This window comes from Convolutriloba macropyga, chromosome 1 (assembly GCF_964194025.1).
Source record: "Convolutriloba macropyga chromosome 1, txConMacr16.3, whole genome shotgun sequence".
NCBI lineage: Eukaryota > Metazoa > Xenacoelomorpha > Acoela > Convolutidae > Convolutriloba > Convolutriloba macropyga.
Genome location: NC_134468.1, coordinates 65,113,157 through 65,131,867, shown reverse-complemented (window position 1 = coordinate 65,131,867; position 18,711 = coordinate 65,113,157). Strand labels below are relative to the sequence as shown.

General features: G+C 36.7%; 3 protein-coding genes across 3 annotated transcripts in view; 2 read left to right on the top strand and 1 right to left on the bottom strand.

The window, feature by feature from the left end:
- The window catches only part of LOC142350648 (uncharacterized), a 626,363-nt gene that overhangs the window by 205,954 nt on the left and 401,698 nt on the right, over positions 1–18,711 (top strand). The window lies entirely within an intron of this gene.
- Positions 1–18,711, bottom strand: part of LOC142341676 (splicing factor 3B subunit 2-like) — a 542,910-nt gene that overhangs the window by 152,566 nt on the left and 371,633 nt on the right. The gene's annotated exons all lie outside the window — the stretch shown is intronic.
- On the top strand, positions 2,636–15,535 carry LOC142350640 (uncharacterized). The gene is made up of 3 exons (XM_075402551.1): positions 2,636–2,865; positions 3,260–3,415; positions 15,016–15,535. The coding sequence occupies exons 1-3, from the start codon at positions 2,818–2,820 to the stop codon at positions 15,301–15,303; spliced, it is 492 nt and encodes a 163-aa protein (XP_075258666.1). The 5' UTR covers positions 2,636–2,817; the 3' UTR covers positions 15,304–15,535.

Genomic DNA, 18,711 nt, shown 5'->3' with positions numbered 1-18,711 from the left:
ATTATTTTTCCTGCTTTCTTTCCTCCCATTGTCAATCTCACTTTCCCTTTCCTCCCCTATTTCTCTCTCGCCTGCACTTCCTGAAAACTTCTCTCTGTTTTCTTTCTCTGTATTTCTCACTTTCTGTCTTTCTCTCTCTCTCTCTCTCTCTCTCTATCTTTCTCTCTCACTCTGTGTGGCTATATATCTATCTATCGTTATTTTAAATATAAATAGCAGTTGAGCGCAATGATTATCAGCTCTCCTATCTTCATGTTATAACGGTTCTGAACCATGGAGCGTAAATCTGTAGTTTTGAAACGCGCTTTATTGTCATATTGAAGCTCCTAGTTTGTTATTTTTTTTGGCGCTCATTGATCATGCATCATAGCAAAATCAAGCGAGTCAAATAACCGTTGACCAAAAGTATGCTCTCGTAGAAAGTGCAATAGATAAAAGCGGTTCTACATTGGAAGCTTATGGTATAGGACCTATGACTGACAAGCGAAGGCTGTGGGTTGTTGCCTGAGTTGGTGCCGAAAACTGCTTCAATATTCTTGGCTTAAAAACGGGTAATTGTCGTTTATCCGCATCTCTTGTCTGTCTTTTGCTTTTTTCTTTTTATTCTTTTCCTTCTCTATGATTCTTTGTTATCTCACTGTTGTAATCTTTTTTCTTCTATCTATTGATACTTTCTACTACATAATTATTTTATCTCGAATGCTATATCAACAAGTTCAAGCTCCAAATATTAGAATTGTTGACGCTCCTTAAACATGCCGCCTTACGTAGTACATAAGTTTTGAGTCGTGTTAAGCCACCGTGCAGAAGCCCTTATCTGCACAAGTCTTAGCGCTTCTTAAATATGCAACGTAGCATTATAGAAAGTAGTTGAACAAAAAAAAATGCGAGAACAAAAAACAGCAAGCATCGGGGGCGTAAGAAGTAAGACTGTTAATAGAAAGGCATGTCTGTATGTATGTCTGTTAATAGAAAGGCATGGGTGCGAGCCCGAGTTGGTGAGAATCAGAATTCATAAATTCTTGAAATATTCTATTCCTTTAAATTATTTTCTTGTTATACTTTTACGGGCTTGCTAGTTCTTCATAATTTTAGCTATTTGCATTGAACAATCATAAAAGTTATCAGCGGGTTTTAAGTAAATTTATTCAAATTTAAGATCTTTTCCGTTAGTGCTCATACGGAAAAGATCTCCAATTTCCATATTGCATAACAATTTATTCTCCTCGGGACAAGAGAATCCGGGTGTTGACTGTGAGTTTACAATTGTTTGTGCGTGCGTTACTTTGCGTATTTTTCGGTCCTCGTCCAATAGCCTAGTGGCTGTATAACGCACAGACCCTACCCATCACCGTGGATACCTAGGGTGAAGTTGGCGACCCAAGACAGGTTTTGGCCAGACCAATTTCGGTCGCAGACAGGGGGCCCCAAACCGACCATACCTAAAGATAGGTATTGGTCAGACCGAACAGACTTTGGTCATTCTTGGCCACCACCTATGGCCATACCAAACAGACTTTGGCAAGACTGAACAAACTTTGTCCAGACCAGTGGCCAAACCGATCAGACTTTAGGCCAGACCGTTGTCCGGACCATTGCCCAGACCAAACAGATCCTAGGCCAGACCATTGGCCAGATCCAATTAAACGTGTAGAAGCATCCAATAAAATTTATATTTTTTTCCTTTCATTTTTTGAATGACAAATGAATATGAGATTTTAAAAAGAAATTATTGAAAAAAAAACCGTCGATTTAAAGACAAATCCAAATTTTAAAAAAGTTAATGAAGTAGTCAAATCATCTAGAAGTACATGTTGGTTACCATTTACGGGCTGCTATTTTGAAAAACAGTAAGTACAGCACGCATTTATAAAACTTTTTAGAGGACCCGCACTTATTTGTCTGGACCTCTAGGTCTTGAAATTGGGTATTGGCCAGATCAAACAGACCAAAATCTGGGTATTGCCCAAACCAATTAGACCGATATAGAGGTATTGGACAGACCAACAGACCAAAATATTGGTATCGGCCAGACCGAACAGACCAAAACAAGGGTATTGGCCAGACCGAATAGACCGAGATAGGGGTTTTGGCCAGACCCATCAGACCAAGAAGTGGGTATTGGCCAGGCCAAACAGACCGAAATATCGGTATTGGCCAGACCGAACAGACAAAAATTGCCATTGGTCAGACGGAAAGGCGCGACCCAAATTTTTCCCAGACCATTGAGTTGGGCCGCACCGGACCCCCCTGTCCGTGACCTAAGTTTGTCTGGCCAATACCTGTCTTGGGTCGCGGACTTCATCCTGGGTATACCACAATGAGTCTATAATTTAGCCCCCATTGTGGTTTTGTGTGCGAGAGAGAATGAAAGAGTATGCGTGTGTCTTAGTGTGTGTTCTCTTTGCATTGTTGTCTGTTTGTGTGTTGTCTCGATGCCCTTGAATGTCTGTGCATTTGTGTTGTTTCCGTGAAAGTCTGTGTTTGGTTGTATGTTAGGGTACCTGGGTGTGTGGTCGATGTGTGTATGGTCTCAGTGAGTGTGTCTTTGTAATCTCTCTGAGGGTGAAAGCGCGGGTCTGAATTTAAGGTCTTAATTTCAAATTGGAAAACCACAAGTGATAAAAAGCACAGCACAACCAACAGGTCGGGCAGTGGGCAGCGGGGCAGAAGATGGTCAATGTCGCATAAAATTCGAAATGTATGTAACGTAAACGCTAAAGAGTTCTAAATTACTGTTTAGCACGTGCATCAAACAAATTCAAAGCGGTTTTACTAGTGACAAGTTCGAGAAAGGAGATAGTATTGATAGCAATTATGTCAGGCAGTGCTTATCATACCACCATGAACACAACACTAGCAGGAACTGTTTCTTTTCCCACCTTAGCAGTAAACTAATTTAGATAATTTCCATTAATAGTTTTCTCCACAGTGGTCAGTTCCAAAGCTATAATAAATACTAGCTCAGTTCTTCGTTTACGAGCCCCCTCCTCTTAAGTCGGCGAATACTAAAAAGCTATAACTCTATAAATATTATAACTGAAAATTATAATCTGGTTAACTTATGGTATCAACAATAGATGATCAAATATACAATACAAAGAAGAGAAATAGAAAAGGTCACTTTTTCCGACTACGGAGAATGAATTTTAATAATTAAAGCTAGTAAGTATACAAATAAAGTCCTCAACGTCCTTAAAATATAACTATCTTGCTTATTTGTTTAACATTGGGAAAAGTAGCAAATCGAGAATTAGGAGTGTACCATGCTGCGACAACTCCTACGAATACCAACGAGACTCCTCCGACTATAACCCCCAACACAAATCCCCAAATGCAGACAACGATGTCCTTTCCCATCATATGCATGTTCAGGAAGCAAGCGGAGAGAGCCAGAAAAATCATACAGCTCCAGGTAATTCTCAAAAATTATTAATTTGATCCCGCTGTTTTATTAGTTTCACAAGTTCTGCTCGCACGGCGCAACTTATCATTAGTTGTGTATGCCCCAAAGCTTAAAAATAATGCATGTATTTTTCGATGTTGCTGGCTACTCTTGTAGCACTAGTTTGACAATTTTTGATTTAAAAAGATACATTCCCCACCTAAGTAGACTTGTTACTGATAGAATTTTAAAAAAATAATCTAAACAATAATATATGATAAACAGAAGGGCTTGCTTATTCTGTGCGTGGCACACAATGCTCCCACATTCGCATTTGAAAACATAATACATTTTAAATCATTATATCAGAAAAGATATTTCCGAAACCTTTGTTTTAGCACCAAACATTGGTTTTATTAAACTGCTGCAAAATTAGCTAGCTTTATTTAGCTAAAGTTTGAAACAAAAACAACAGGGGAAATATTTTCACACGGGGAATTTTCAGAGGAAATAAAAAACCACAGCAACCTTTATATACGAAATACTTAATTATCCTTAAATTATGAAAAATTATCAAATGAGTTTTCCTAAAACGTGTTGTAACTAAACACGATACCTTTAAGTTTTAATTCTCTTCATTACTGAAGATTATTATTGAGCTTCATCAAGCTTTTTCCATAATTCTTTCAACATTAAGGATTTTTTGAAACAATTCTAAAATCAAGTTGACGACTTCTGATTCAAAGTTAACTTTTTTCGTAATCTCTAAATTTGTCAGCAAGAACGTTTTAACAAGAAAAAAATGGTAAAACTGGCTGTAGAAGCTAAACTAATTTAAAAAAAAACAAAAACGTTTTCGTTATCTATATAATCGAAAACGAACCCAAAAATCATTCAGGAGACAGCGGTTCTACGCCAATTGTATTCTGTGAAACTCTTCTTATTTCAAGCTAATCGAAGCCGTAAAAATTCGTTTCAGAAATGCAAAATGCTGGAAACTAACAATATTATTAAGTAATGTCATAATTGATTCACTAAGAAGGATTTCAATATCAATAGGACAAGTTGGTCTAAGTTTTTCAAGTTTTTCTTGCATTATACTCCAAACGATTGAAATAAATAGCATGTAAAATTCGTAAAAAAATTCAAAAGTTGGTGAAACGAAGGCGTTGAATTCATGATTACTGACCTATTCTGTTAACGATAACTTAGATGGTTAAAAAATCGAGAAAAAGATTGAACAAATTGTTTAAAAACTGGGTTTTGAAGTAAACAAAAACCACGTTAATCAACAGATTCATGTTAAAACCCCAATGAAGCAATCATATCCCAAATAAAATTTACAGCAAAAGCTACAATGGCGAGCCGAAGAGTGCTAAATTTCAAACAACTTTTAATGAAAAAATGCTATTTTTAATGGCTTTAAAAAGAACGACAATTTTTTAAAAAACTGAAATATGCTTATTAGATTAACTTATGAGAGAGTAGCAGTAACAAAATGCGATTTAAATGATAAAGAGATCAGCTATCTTCTTCACATCTTGAAAGAAGTTTTTTTTCTTTAAGAAAGTAATGCTAAGGGCCCTCACATACCTGTGAGTTTAAATTTCAAAAATCTCGATGTAATAACTCAGATCATTAAGTAACTTAATAAAAACAGCAAAAGTTTTGTGCTGTAGTTTTGTTGTTAATACGCCAACAGTGAATATATTTTAACTAAAGGAGCATCAATTCTAAAAAATTTAAGTTCTCAAAAATATCCAATTTGGTAGAACCAAGAGCAACGTAGAAGTCAGGAAAAGTTGAAAAGACGGCGATATACTTTACTAGAGAATTTGAGATCTGCTAATATTTTGTGTTTCGAACAGAAGGAAGAAAACATCATCAACAGAGAATAAAAACTTTAAAATAATATCTTGGAAAAAACCATGTTAAAAATATTCAAAACATAGTAAAACGAACCAATTAAAGTCTGATTGCCTTTATATTGCATTAAGTGGAGCTCAAAACACTTCAAATGAAGGAAAACAGAACGACTTGACAGAAAAAAACAGAAAGTTCAGTTTTGGAAAACTTGTCGTTTCTAATCCTCCTCCAGGTAATCTCCGTCAAAACAAATGAAACTGAATGCATGAAAAACTGCCTCTTTTCTATTTAATTGTCATTATTAATGATAATGAGGCAAGTCGCCAAAAATGGTTGACAAAAAATCATATCGACAAATTTTCGAAAACAATTATTTTCAAAAAAATAGAATCCTAAAAGCGATTGACAAAGTTGAAGCTGAAGCTAAGCACCAATAGAAACAATTGATTACTTTTTAGCAACAGCCTAAAAGTAGTCTGATATGGAAAAGGGGATAACACTAAGAGGAGCAGTCAAAGCAGGGGAAGAAATTTGATTTCTCTCTTGCCTCAGATAGCCGTTCGCGCACTGAAGCTTAATATTTTGTTGGCTGCCTCAGTGCCGTCACTCGGTCCGCTACCTGACCTTCCCCCTCAGAAATGACTTCCAATTGACCAAAAATCCAAATGTGATGAAGGTCTTAATAAAACAGAATTCTCTAAAATCTATCTAAATTATATAAAATAGGAAATCATTAATAGTTGGCTGAATACGTACAGCTGCATAAATTTGTCTGTTTTATTGTATGATACAAATATGAGAAAAAATATTAGTGAGGTAAAAAATGATCAAAGTGCCAAAAATGTCAAAAAATCTGTTTTTTTTTTCAAATTTTAATATAGTCCAGAAAAGTGCAAATTGAAGAATGAATTATTGTTGAAATTGTTAAATCTTCAGTCAATTGTGCATGCGGAAAAAGTGCATGCTTTTTCTTCCTGTTTATAAAGACCTCTCACATATTTAAATCTCAACTTTTGGCGAAAAGTTATGTTAACAAAGGTTAGGGACCGGTTAGAAACTAATAAAGGTATCAGAGAATTTGTCGCAAACTTTTTTTCAATTAACTCATTTTTTCTATGTGCTATATAAGACATTGACAAAACGATAAGAAACTTTCTTTTAAAAGATAGTCTCGAACAACCACTAGTTGTCGTAATTGATTGAATTTTGACCCAAATTTTAGCTAAATTTAATAAAAAGTTAGGCTAAATTGCTTGAAATGGTGGTTAGAAATTGATTTAAGAAATCCAAATTAGCATTTTTTTTAAAATTTTTTTTGTAGTGAAATTCTAGACGCAGAGAGCTTCAAATTGATACCACATATGCTACCCTGGGATGCCCTCAAAAATTCCACAATAAATCGGGGCTATCGCTTTTTTCAAAAATGTGGGAACAATTATGCAATACACAAACTAATTAGATTTTAAGTACTTGGCACTACCAACAAATCAGAAAATCAGATCATGTCCCTCAATTTTAATATCCCTCGCATTTAAATCTTCAGAGTTGTTATACATTTCTCATGTATTTAACTATATTTGCATATAATTTGACCACAATATTTGCTTAAGTCACCCTTTAAACTGATAAGTTTAGCCTACAAACAGTCTTGTCTTCATATATTTTAGCTTAATGTCTTAGCAGTCCACCTGCGCAAAAATTTTAAGCCAACTCACAGATTGAGATGTTCGGTGCTATCCATGCCTGGCTTATCGGCATGCTAGTTGTTAAGACAAGAGCATGACCAAAATTTTCCATGCGTTCGTTGCGCGACGGTAAACGGAACGCCACTCTCGGTCGAAATAGAGGTTCATAGAAAGGTATCAAACAAGTTCCAAACGTCACACCCCACGACCGAAGGTTGCTCTTAACCCAGAAGCCAATGGCTCAACTTCGATAGAAAACAATGCCTTCAAGAATCCCTACAAGCAAGTTTTCCACTATGATCTGTCCATAATTGCCGACACCCTCAAAGAAATCTTGTCAGCGACCATCAAGGCTATTAACACCGATATAGCATCGTATGCTGCTGGGTAATAATTGGCATGACACCTTTAAAAACTAATAAAAGCGCCAAAAGGCGAACTAAATCCAACGCAAACTTGCTCGACCCATGAAAAGACAGACCGTACTCGACAATAATTGGCTATGAAAAGACTTAGCTGGACCCATGAAAAGACTTTACCTGGACTTTAACTAAGTGATGGACTGTTGACGAAATGACGAAGGCTTCCACGCAAAACGGCACCGAAACAAAAGACAATGCAATTTTTGCAATGGAAGGATTAGAGGAATGTTAGAGGACAATGATTGACCAAAATTATTGTGCAGCATTGTTCTGATAAATCAGAAGCCAAATTTTGTTCTGACAACAAAAACATTCAGAGTCAATTGTCGCATCACCTCGCAAGGAGGGAAGTTAAATATTCTAACACCTCGAAACTGTTCAAATGAATAGAGAAAATTAGTTAAAATGAGTCTCTTTGTGAACGCCCCTGATGAAAAACGTTCTATTGCTAAGCATTATCATTAGATTTAACGAAGAACTTCCATTTGGATTTAACTAGATGTCCTCATGTTCGCTAGAATTGAGAAATTCCCGTTCACGCCCTCTACTGACCTAAGGAAAGCTGCACACATCTGAGAGACAATGAACTCTGTGATGTTTGCACACTCTCGAAACGAGGTGTACATTCTTAATTTAAAGCTCCGCCTTAAGCCATTGCATTTGAAATCTCTCCCCACTGGTAATGTGCAAGTTTATTTAAAAATACGTTCGAAATATCGATTTAGAAAGACCTACTTCCACTTGGACGTTTCCATACACTGGTTAAAAGGTATATTAGCACCCCCCCCCCAAAAAAAAAAAACATCGTGAACTTAAAACAAAACAAAATAACGTTGAGAAAACCCACTTTGTGTCCATTTGTCTTCGCGCTCAGAGGTGGAGCTTTCTCGTCAACTTCGAGATTCGGAGCGACCAACCTCATAGCAATTAATATCCTTGTTTAAAAATCAGAATTACCTGCAAGTCAAGCGTGAAAAAATTACGCAAGATCAAAGAATGTCCAAGAAGAAAACAGTCCAGCAAAATGTATTAGAGAACACGCGCTCAGATTAATTGAATAATTGACTCGAGAGCAATTAAAACAACTGACTTAAAACAGAGGAAGTGCTATCGAACAACTAGTGGTAGCTCTTATCTATTGCAGCCTGCTTCAAGGGACGGAGGAGCTTGCAGCCTGCTTCAATAGGAGGAGGGGGGACGGAGGAGCTTGCCTGTAGGTGGGGGAGCAAGACATAAATCATAGCAGCACTATGATGATTTACAGTAAAAAATGACACCAAATGAAACCACCGTCAGCTTCTCAACGGCTATTATACAGGCTCTCTCCTTTTTTTACAATTCAAAGAATTTTTACAATTCAAAGATTTTGAATTGTACTGGGGCGCTGTTTTTTTCTAAGATCTGTTCAAACATTTTCATGATTTTTGAAGTCAAATTGGATTAATGATTTTGGTCACGCTGAAACAAGAAGTGGAGCAAAAAAGCGAGTGGTTTTGCCGCGTGGAATCTCTTCGCACTAATTTTAAAGTAGAGTGCTAAAACGATGTTTGAACAAAACTTCGCTTTCTCGCTAGTGGTTTTTGTTCACATGCGTCATTTTGAGATTGATTTTTAGTTTTTTTTTTAATTTTTTAATCTGATTTTTTTTAGAAATGGTTTTCGCTATTCACTCATGGGTCACTCTAGGTCTGTTTCTTTGTTTACTCAAGAAAATTTTTTGAATTGTACGTCAGGACTTGTCCTGCTGTGTTTTTTAATCCGATTTACCTGCAAACATCTGAGAGTCAATGAACTCTGAGAGTCAATGAGGTCTGTGATGATTGCGCACTCTCGAAACGAAAGCCCCGCCTTGAGCCATTGCATTTGAAATCTGGTAATGTGCAAGTTTACTTAAAAATACGTTTGAAATCTCGATTTAGTAAGACATACCTCCACTTGGACGGTTCCATACACTGGCTAAATGGTATATTAGCACCCCCCCCCCCCCCAAACATCGTGAACTTAAAAAGAAAACAAAATGACGTCGAGAAAACCCACTTTGTGTCCATTTGTCTTCCCGCTCAGAGGTGGAGCTGTCTCTTCAACTTCGAGATGTGGAGCAACCAACCTCATAGCAATTATTATCCTTGTTTAAAAATCAGAATTACCTGCTAGTCAAGCGTGAAAAAATTACGCAAGATCAAAGAATGTCCAAGAAGAAAACAGTCCAGCAAAATGTATTAGAGAAACACGCGCTCAGATTAATTGAATAATTGACTCGAGAGCAATTAAAACAACTGACTTAAAACAGAGGAAGTGCTATCGAACAACTAGTGGTAGCTCTTATCTATTGCAGCCTGCTTCAAGGGACGGAGGAGCTTGCAGCCTGCTTCAATAGGAGGAGGGGGACGGATGAGCTTGCCTGTAGGTGGGGGAGCAAGACAAAAATCATAGCAGCACTAAGATTATTTACAGTAAAAAATGACACCAAATGAAACCGCTGTCAGCCTCTCAACGGCTATTATACAGGCTCTCTCCTTTTTTACATTTCAAAGAATTTTTACAATTCAAAAATTTTGAATTGTACTGGGGCGCTGTTTTTTTTATGATCTGTTCAAACATTTTCATGATTTTTGAAGTCAAATTGGATTAATGATTTTGGTCACGCTGAAAAAAGAAATGGAGCAAAAAAGCGAGTGGTTTTGCCGCGTGGAATCTCTTCGCACTAATTTTAAAGTAGAGTGCTAAAACGATGTTTGAACAAAACTTCGCTTTCTCGCTAGTGGTTTTTGTTCACATGCGTCATTTTGAGATTGATTTTTAGTTTTTTAATCTGATTTTTTTAGAAATGGTTTTCGCTATTCACGCATAGTCCACTCTAGGTCTGGTTCTTTGTTTACTCAAGAAAATTCTTTGAATTGTACGTCAGGACTTGTCCTGCTGTGTTTTTTAATTCGCTTTACCTTTTGATAACATTTTCCGTTTTACATTAGTCACGATTTTCACGTTTGATTTCTGACTTACTTCACTCTGATTCAACTGAGTGGATTCTAAGTTCTTTCACTCATTCAACTAGGCAATGTGTTGAAAACTGTCAAAGCCAAAAGATCAAACTCAAAGGAGATGGGATAAACCGATAAAACCCGGTCATGAAGCCATTGAGAATTAGGTTATCAAAGTTCATCGGAGTGTTTGTTAGCTGACATTGGTATCAAGGTTATTAGCTCTCAGTTTAGAAGCTGAATTGAGTATAGTTTTAGAACCCAACTGAAACTGCACGCCAAACTAAAACACTTTTTGATACTGAAAAAGAAACAAAAGAATCGGCCGATTTATCTCTTCTTTTTTGTTCTTCTGTTTCAATCCCGATGTGCATCAAGCGCGTCAACGGCGGCTGTTTTCCCACATTCTGGCGGATACGTTTAAAATTGTGAGAGCAAAATTTAGATAATGGCAGTCAAGGGCTTAAAGCCCACTCAACAAAAAATCAAAACAACCAAGCAGAAATTTTGCATAAAAAGCATAGCATAAAAACAGTTGGATTATTCCAGAAACGAAACAAAGGTTTGCCCTACCTCAAAAAACATAGCTCCAAGAAATTAAAACTCGAATAACTTATGCCAACCTCTAAACTCCAAAAAATGCATGAAACAGAATCTTGAAACACAATTGTTTATGGTCGGGGGGTGCAAAAAATTGCCAAAACTTTTCGACTAGACCTATTCACCTTGTGTCCTCAATTGAACAGAAATTAAAGACTGTGGAAGTCATTTTTCTGAGTGAGGAGAACAAACTTACTTTCAGGTCGCACAACTTAACCTGGTTTAAAAAACGGGACCAGCCCAGAATTACATTTGAAAGACTGAACAAAACAGAAGACAACGGTATCACCCTCCTTTAAAAAGCCTCCGATAACAAACAAATCATTTACCAAGACTTACACTAAATAAAAGTAAACTACTAAACTCGAAAATTAAATTTCTTTTTCAGAAACTTTTTTGAAACTATCGCGTTAATTTCAAAACACCTTTACATTATGAGAATTTGGACAGAAAATCTCAATTTTAGAAAAAAATCACAGAGAGACAGTACAAGGACAACACGAACATTTGATTATAAATTGTTAATGAAAAGATGTGACTCAGAGGAAATGTTACACGCAACTACAAGTCGAAATAGATCTATTGCACTAAACATCAATAGGAACAATATATCAACTTTAGTAAAAAAACAATTGCGGGACCACGTAACAACGATTGTAACAAAGGAAGACAATTAAAAGTTCAAATGAGGGACAATTAAAAGATCAAACTAGAGACCAATTGAAAGCTACAAGAAAACATAAATATGAAAAACGGTCGGTATTCAAAACAAAATAAAAATTTTTTCCAAAAAAGTTGTGTCAAAGTCGTTAAAACTGTTAGATCTGAATAAAATAATGAATGAATTTAGATATTGGCAGTTTGAGAGCATAGACACCTGTATTTATTGACACTAAGTGAAAAACAAATAATGAACAAAAACTACAAAAGAGAAACTACAAGACTTCACATTAAAACAAAAAAAAACTACATGAGCTGGCAACATGAAAAAAACAACATATTTCATTAAAACAAATAGCGTCAAATTCTTAAGAACAAAAAATTGCTATCCTAGATGTTTAAACAACTGTGCATTAGAACACTTACATAAGTTTGGACATTTCGATGTATTAGAACACACGCATCATCTTTCAAAAGTTTCCGTGCATAAAATGAAAACAGCGCAGTCAAATTCTTGCACCTGAAAACACTTTGCTCTCAGAAAACAAATCTATTAATACCAAATTTTTCACTTCACGTTAAAAGAGTTTGTGAAATTTTTGATAAAATGTCATGCCTTAAAACTACTACCTTTTCTCCTTTTACTTCTCCAGCGTTATTAAAACCATTACACCAAATTGTGTTCTCATTGACGAGAAAAGGTCAAACGTTATGATAGATTTTCAAAAGACAGCGCACTAATAAAGCTCAAAATTTTGACCATCGCTTAATAAGCAGTCACATGTTTACAATACTTGCTTCAAACTTCAAAAAATCAATTTAAAAATTTTTACATACAGATGGGAGGATCCTGGACCGGCCAATATACTCTCAATGTTTTTTTTTAATTCTAATGTTCAAATATACTCTCAATGTTCAGCTATACGCTGTTCCCAGGTAACCTTGTTTTGGTAACGTTCCCAAAATAGGAAGCACTACTGAGACTACCCATATCTTAGTTCGAAAAATCGATTCTGCATATTGAACTTCTAGTGTATTACTGCAATCCACCTCTAATTTAACTAATTGATCGATGAAGCATCCTGATCTAAGTCAAAGCTTTGGGATTAGCGAAACATAATTTCAAGTCCAATTTACAGCAGTTTGGAGAAGTTCTTACAAATCCCACACCTGCAAGGCAGTCTAAACGTACAATTATTCTTTTCAATATGCTCATTCCGCAGAAAAACCTCGAGTAAATGTTTCTAATTGTGTTTTCGTTCAAAGCGGGTCCAAAATGTAAAAAAATTGGTCAGTTTGGTAAAGAAACATTTGGTGTGGAAGAAGAAATTGTCATCAGTGCCGTTTAGGCAATTTATGATCGTTTTCATCTGACCTAGAACAAAGTGACGTATTTGCAAATTATCTATGATTGCATTGAACTCTGTTTTCAAGTCCACATCAAGATTTCCCCTCAAAAGTGACAAAATAGTGAGAAATTCATGCATTTCTATAAACAAGCAAATTTTTCAAAACTTGGTCGCAGTAGGTTCAGTTGTCGTTTAGTATCCATAATGTTACCGTCCTCTGAAAGTCTTCAAATTTTTGCATGTTGTTGTTGTTCGGCATTCATGCAGCTGAAAAATAAGTTAGAATGGGCACGAGATAACACTTATATGCATTAAGCTGAGTTCCCAAGCCGCAGCGTTGAGATATGTTTCTGAAGGTCTTCAGTGCTTTCGATTTTCTTAATTTACAATTTCTACTCAGTTTGAAACATTACTTTGAATCAATAAGCCAAGATCCCGCTGAGATTCAACACATTTTAGGTTTTTGTTCTATATGTTTGCATTCTGCATTCCCTTAATGTTAAGTAGTTGTTTTACAGACATTTAGACTCATCTTGTTATCGCTACACAAATTTGTTGAGTATCTCACTGACTCATCAGAGTCACTTTGGTTTTCAACTATCACTACGATCATCCACAAAACCATAGCTGTTGTTTTTTCGCACTTGGCTGTGGGAAGGTCGTTGACGTAAATGATAAATAACAGGGGACCAAGAATTGCGCCCTGTGGCACCACTACCAAATATGCTGCTTCTAGATCGGCTTAGATTTATTTCCACATGGTGCCTGCAATTTGTGAGATAACTTGTCACGAGTTTAAGAAATTTGCCACCTATACCAATAAAATGCAGTTTTTTTCATAAAGTGCGCAAGTTATGGTGCGCAACGGTATCGAGAGCAACGGTAAAATCGATACACAGAACTGTTAGCTCTTTTATATTTTCGCAAAGAGCAGGCTGTCGGTCTGTAACAGGTGACATCGGCGTTGTCTCCGTTAAAATGGGACTAATTTGACTAATCTTCCAAAAACACGGGTGAACCCTTTGTTAATAATTGTCTGCTAAATGAGTTCAATCGATTACCAAAGCGTTTTAGCACATTTTTTTCAGACAACGATTTCCAATGCCATCAGGACCTGTTCCTTTTCCTTTGGTCGGAATAACTTTTACGAGATACCTTTCAACATTGGCTTCGTTACACCGTACACTGTTTATTAAACTGAGTCTTGGAACTTGTTTTCAAGCTCACGCTTTTCGGTGAACACACTCGCAATAACCATATTGAAAGCTTCAACGATTTTGTCATCGGTGTCAAGCCTTACACTATTGTAGATCATAACAGGCGTAAGACGTGGCTTTTTCCTGTGGAGGAACAATTGTTGAATTTCATTGAAATATCGACTCGCAAAAACCTCCTTTTCAAAACTGCAGAGTTCCATATCACTGGATTTCTATTTCAAGTCTTTTTAACTTTATTGAACGCAGCGATGATTGCTTTCTCCTGTTTATTTTTGTTTCGAGGCGTTTTATCATGTTAAACGTGAGAGAATCCACCATGATAAATGATCATATTCCAATGGAGTCAGTAAGAGCTTGCCAGTCTGCATTTTTGAAAGCGAAATTTGTGTTTAGCAACAAGTGGCACAAGGGAGTCAATAATATTAACGTTAGTTTGGATAGAAAGGTGATCGGAGCAGGCGTGTTGTTGTTAATTTGTTGTTTAATAGTGGATAAAACAGTGAGTTATTAGTTCTGGGTTATCTTACGTGATTTTACCCAATTTAGCATCACCTAAAACAGCTTTGTCGCTACAGGATACCTTGTCCTCAGCAAAACAGCAAAAATTGTGAGAAATCAGTAAACGTTTGAAAAGCATGAAAAATTCATTATGTATATGCATTCAATCCCCCGATAGCAGGGCCAAAAACTTACCCTATACACAAGTCATAATTACTAATAGGGGTCATAAAAACACTGGGGGCCAAACCAGAATATTTGCTAAATACTCTTACAAAGCTTAAATAGTGAGACAAAAATTGAAATAGCTAGCTGTTTGATAAGTTATTGAAGGTTTCTCTAAATATTTTAGGATATCAGTGTCCTTCTGCAAACAGACTTGAATCAAAAACTGGTCAGGGACATGATGGAACTGTGTTATCAAATTTTAAGCGAATGTACGCGCGATGACTTAGTAAGGAAAATTGGCCCGCTGTCCCGACGGTTGGCCAGCGCTTTTCAAGAGAGGGACCAATCTGGAGGAAAATGGCATTGTGTCATGGGAAGAGACTTTGGAGCATGGATCACACACGAGAAGTTTGGAATTCTGTACTTTTCATTATGGGATCTTGAAATCCTCCTTTTTAAGCACGGAGGATGAAAAAATTCAACATGATTTACTCGATCTATTATGCACTCAACCCACCCCCCCCCCCCCCCCCCACGATAGCTGTTTCTGAACTGCGATTATAATGGAACCCGTAACCTACAGCTGGCAGGAAGAGCGGAAAAACAGATTTCCTTGCGTACTGGCAAAAAAAAATTGTTATCGCAAAATTAACGTTGTATCAATTTTTGCTTGGAATTGTCAATTTAAATGTTTATTTCATAAACTTTTTTTTTCTTAACTCATTGAAAGATTTAGGAAATTTTCAAAAAAGATGGTATAGGTATTAAACTTACAAACTTACAGTAAAGTGCAAACTGATGAGACTTCGCCTGCTCAAAGATAGTGGCTTTTGCAACTTTTGGATATTCAACACTAAGCAAATCATATTTAAACAAAAATATTTCAAAAGGTTTTCAGTCTTTTACCTATTAGTTATATGCCCACTCAGCTGGGGGCCAAAACAAAATCAAAGTTTTCTTATTAATGAAATGTCCTATTTCGACTTTTCGAAATCGATGACGTGGTAAAAATAGATTATATTATTATTATAGTAAGCTTTTATTGGAGCAAGCTGCCTTAGCAACAGCAAATTGGAATCAACTTTCTAACTAAGAGTTCTTAAAGATTATACTGACGTTCTTTCGCAAAGCAATACGTCCCTCAAACCTGTCGAAGATTGTGAACAAGCACAGTTTATTTGTCAGGTCTGGTTGCCTGAAGAAGGACAAAATTATTAACGCCAAGTAATAAGTAATAGTGTAAAAGCTCACTGTAGCTGTGACAAGTTCTCCCATCAAGCTTACAATATTCTTTGGAAAGCCACCCGGAAAAACATTTTGTGGCATATGCAGTTCCTTAGTGGTAGTAAACTTGAAGTATCCGAAACTAAAGTTACATCGCTGCAGTTGTTATTCTCTTTTTTATTGAAATGAGATTCGTAAGCAGCTGACGTCAAAAAGGTTACAATTAACGAAAACGAAAATTTTAAAGGTCTTCGTGGCGCGCATCACAGACCCGCGGTCGAAGAAAAGTTAAATTCAGACGCCAAAACTGTTAAAAATTATCTGAACAGATTTAATACAATTGGGTCATCGATTTGTTCTTGCGTTTTGCTCTCAGCTCAAGGAAACCGAGAAGACTGTTATGAACATGCAACCAATTAACACAAAGATATTTAAGGTTTTTCAGTTAGAAAAAAGAATCTCGGGGCAGCCGTGGTGATACCATCGTTGTTTACAGATAGCAACAATCTTCTGGAACCAGATTTACTTCAACCCAACTGGCGTTTCCGGATGTACCTCCCCAAGCCTGTACATCATCTCGACCCTGCAATTTAGTCAATTTTAATTTCCTTTGTTTAATTTATTCATTTCTCTCCCACTACATTTTTAAAATTATAGGTACAAGTTCCCTATATTACTCTATTGAAGCCCTCCCATCGGAAGACAGTGCTGATCATGATGATATTGTTTATTCCTAGGCTCAGTCATTGAGTGGAAAAAAAACCACTAGTTATCTTCAGTCCAAGGAGCAGAAAGACAAAAAGTTAAAACGCTGGAACGACATCATCAGTACTACGATATGCCATAATACAAAACCAACCAAAAAGGCCACTTAAAATTGATGATCTCATTGAAAAATTAGACAAACTACCATACCCCTATTGTATTGTCTACTGCGAGCGTGAAGGAGCTCCCAATATCTTTCATAAACGGAGAACACTGCAATTTTGTTGTTTACCTCTCGGCACATATCCTTAGCCTTTCTAAGCAGTCTCAGGAAGCGATCGTTGAAAAGTGTCGCAGTCCCACGACCAAGAGCTAAAAACCTTGATTGTTAGCTTGTCCAACGTCTTTTCAAAAAACGAGGTACTATAAGAAGGTCACACGTACAGCGCAAGGAAGCCAAGAAGGACACCCTTCTATATAAGCTGAGTTTTCTCGCATCATCATGCGCTTTAGGCTCATGGGTTGTTCCTTGACTCCTTTGGCTGGGAACTCATCTCCCTCCAGCCACCCTTCCAACATATTCTCTTGGGTTGTTCCTCGAGTTTTTTGTCTATGGCAAACACAAGAAGTTCAAAGTCAGCAAAAAAATGTAGCAAAACGTGCAAAAATTTTAAAAAACGTAGTCACTTTTGAATGTGATACATGCGGCTGCTCAATGCATCTGACAACAGCTTGTACTGAGCTAAATTACGTGGGCCTTGATTCTCATCAAGGCCTACGTAATTTAGCTCTGTACAGGCTATTGCCAGATGCACTGAGCAGCTGCAGGCTGCACATTCAAAAGTGGCTTTGTAACCACTGTGTGAGAGAGAAAAAATCCGAGCAAATTGAAAATCTGGTGCTCTTTCTCGGTAAACGGGAAGCAAAACAAAATTAAAAAATTGATGTTGAAATGAGCGACTTCAAGGAAACCGTATATGAAATAAAAGCACTCCAGACTTCCAAAAACACAATTCAATTTCCAACCAGAACCAGCCTCAGAAATGAAGGATTACTTGAAAGCGTTAACAAGAGCTATAGATATTATCAAGAAAAAGATCTGGATCAGGTCTGTCGTACGCAATTGAGATTGCGTACTTAATCTTGAGTCGTGAGTTGCGTTTATATTTTATGTCCTACTTGCGCGGCGAGTGCGCTTTACACAATTTCTAAATGAATCCGCTTAGCGAATCGCTTGGTGACTATTCGTCTACTTTACTTGATCCGTAAAGACAGTTAATGAAGAATAAGTTAAATTGAGCAACTGTACGCGAAGTGCAAAACTAAGAGAATAAAAATTAAGGCAACTGGTATTCCAGAAGTCATAACAAACGTGAACATTAATTTCCCGCTATGGGAGATGGGAACAACAGACTAGCATGTGAAATAACATTGACTTGTACACATGCCCCTCAGGAATAAGTACACTAAATAAATTAAGTACATCGTATAATAAATTTACAGCACTGAATTAATTTATGATGTATGACAATTCTCCCGCTTCAATGAAAATTAAAATTGCGTAAAATAAAATTTTAATAACAATATGAATAATATTAATACCTATTCACCGGTTAAATAGTATCAACAATATATTTACTGGTTATCATAGCTAGTCATAAATAATAATGTATCAAGTTTTAGTTAATCAGAGTTTTGACATGTCTTCTTCTTCAATGATTAGCTCATTTTTGTTGGCTGTGATCTGCTGGTCGTATACGGGGTCTGTCGGTGACATCTGTCCTATGATAGGCGAGGGAAAGTCGTTTGCTATAGGTTCAACCCGCGTAGCTGTATCAACAATTGTTTGTACAACCGAAGGTTGTATCGATTCAATATCTCCTACGCGTCGTTTCCTACGAGGTGGAGCAAAGTTCGGGGACACGAATTAGTGGAGTCACCAGATGAGTTT

Bases quoted from the DNA above. Each gene is read 5' to 3' on its own strand.
- LOC142350640 (XM_075402551.1), top strand. From the start codon at position 2,818: ATGTCAGGCAGTGCTTATCATACCACCATGAACACAACACTAGCAGGA. The intron at 2,866-3,259 runs ACTGTTTCTTTT...CGAGAATTAGGA, and splicing joins TGAACACAACACTAGCAGGA to GTGTACCATGCTGCGACAAC. The intron at 3,416-15,015 runs GTAATTCTCAAA...TAAATATTTTAG, and splicing joins GAAAAATCATACAGCTCCAG to GATATCAGTGTCCTTCTGCA.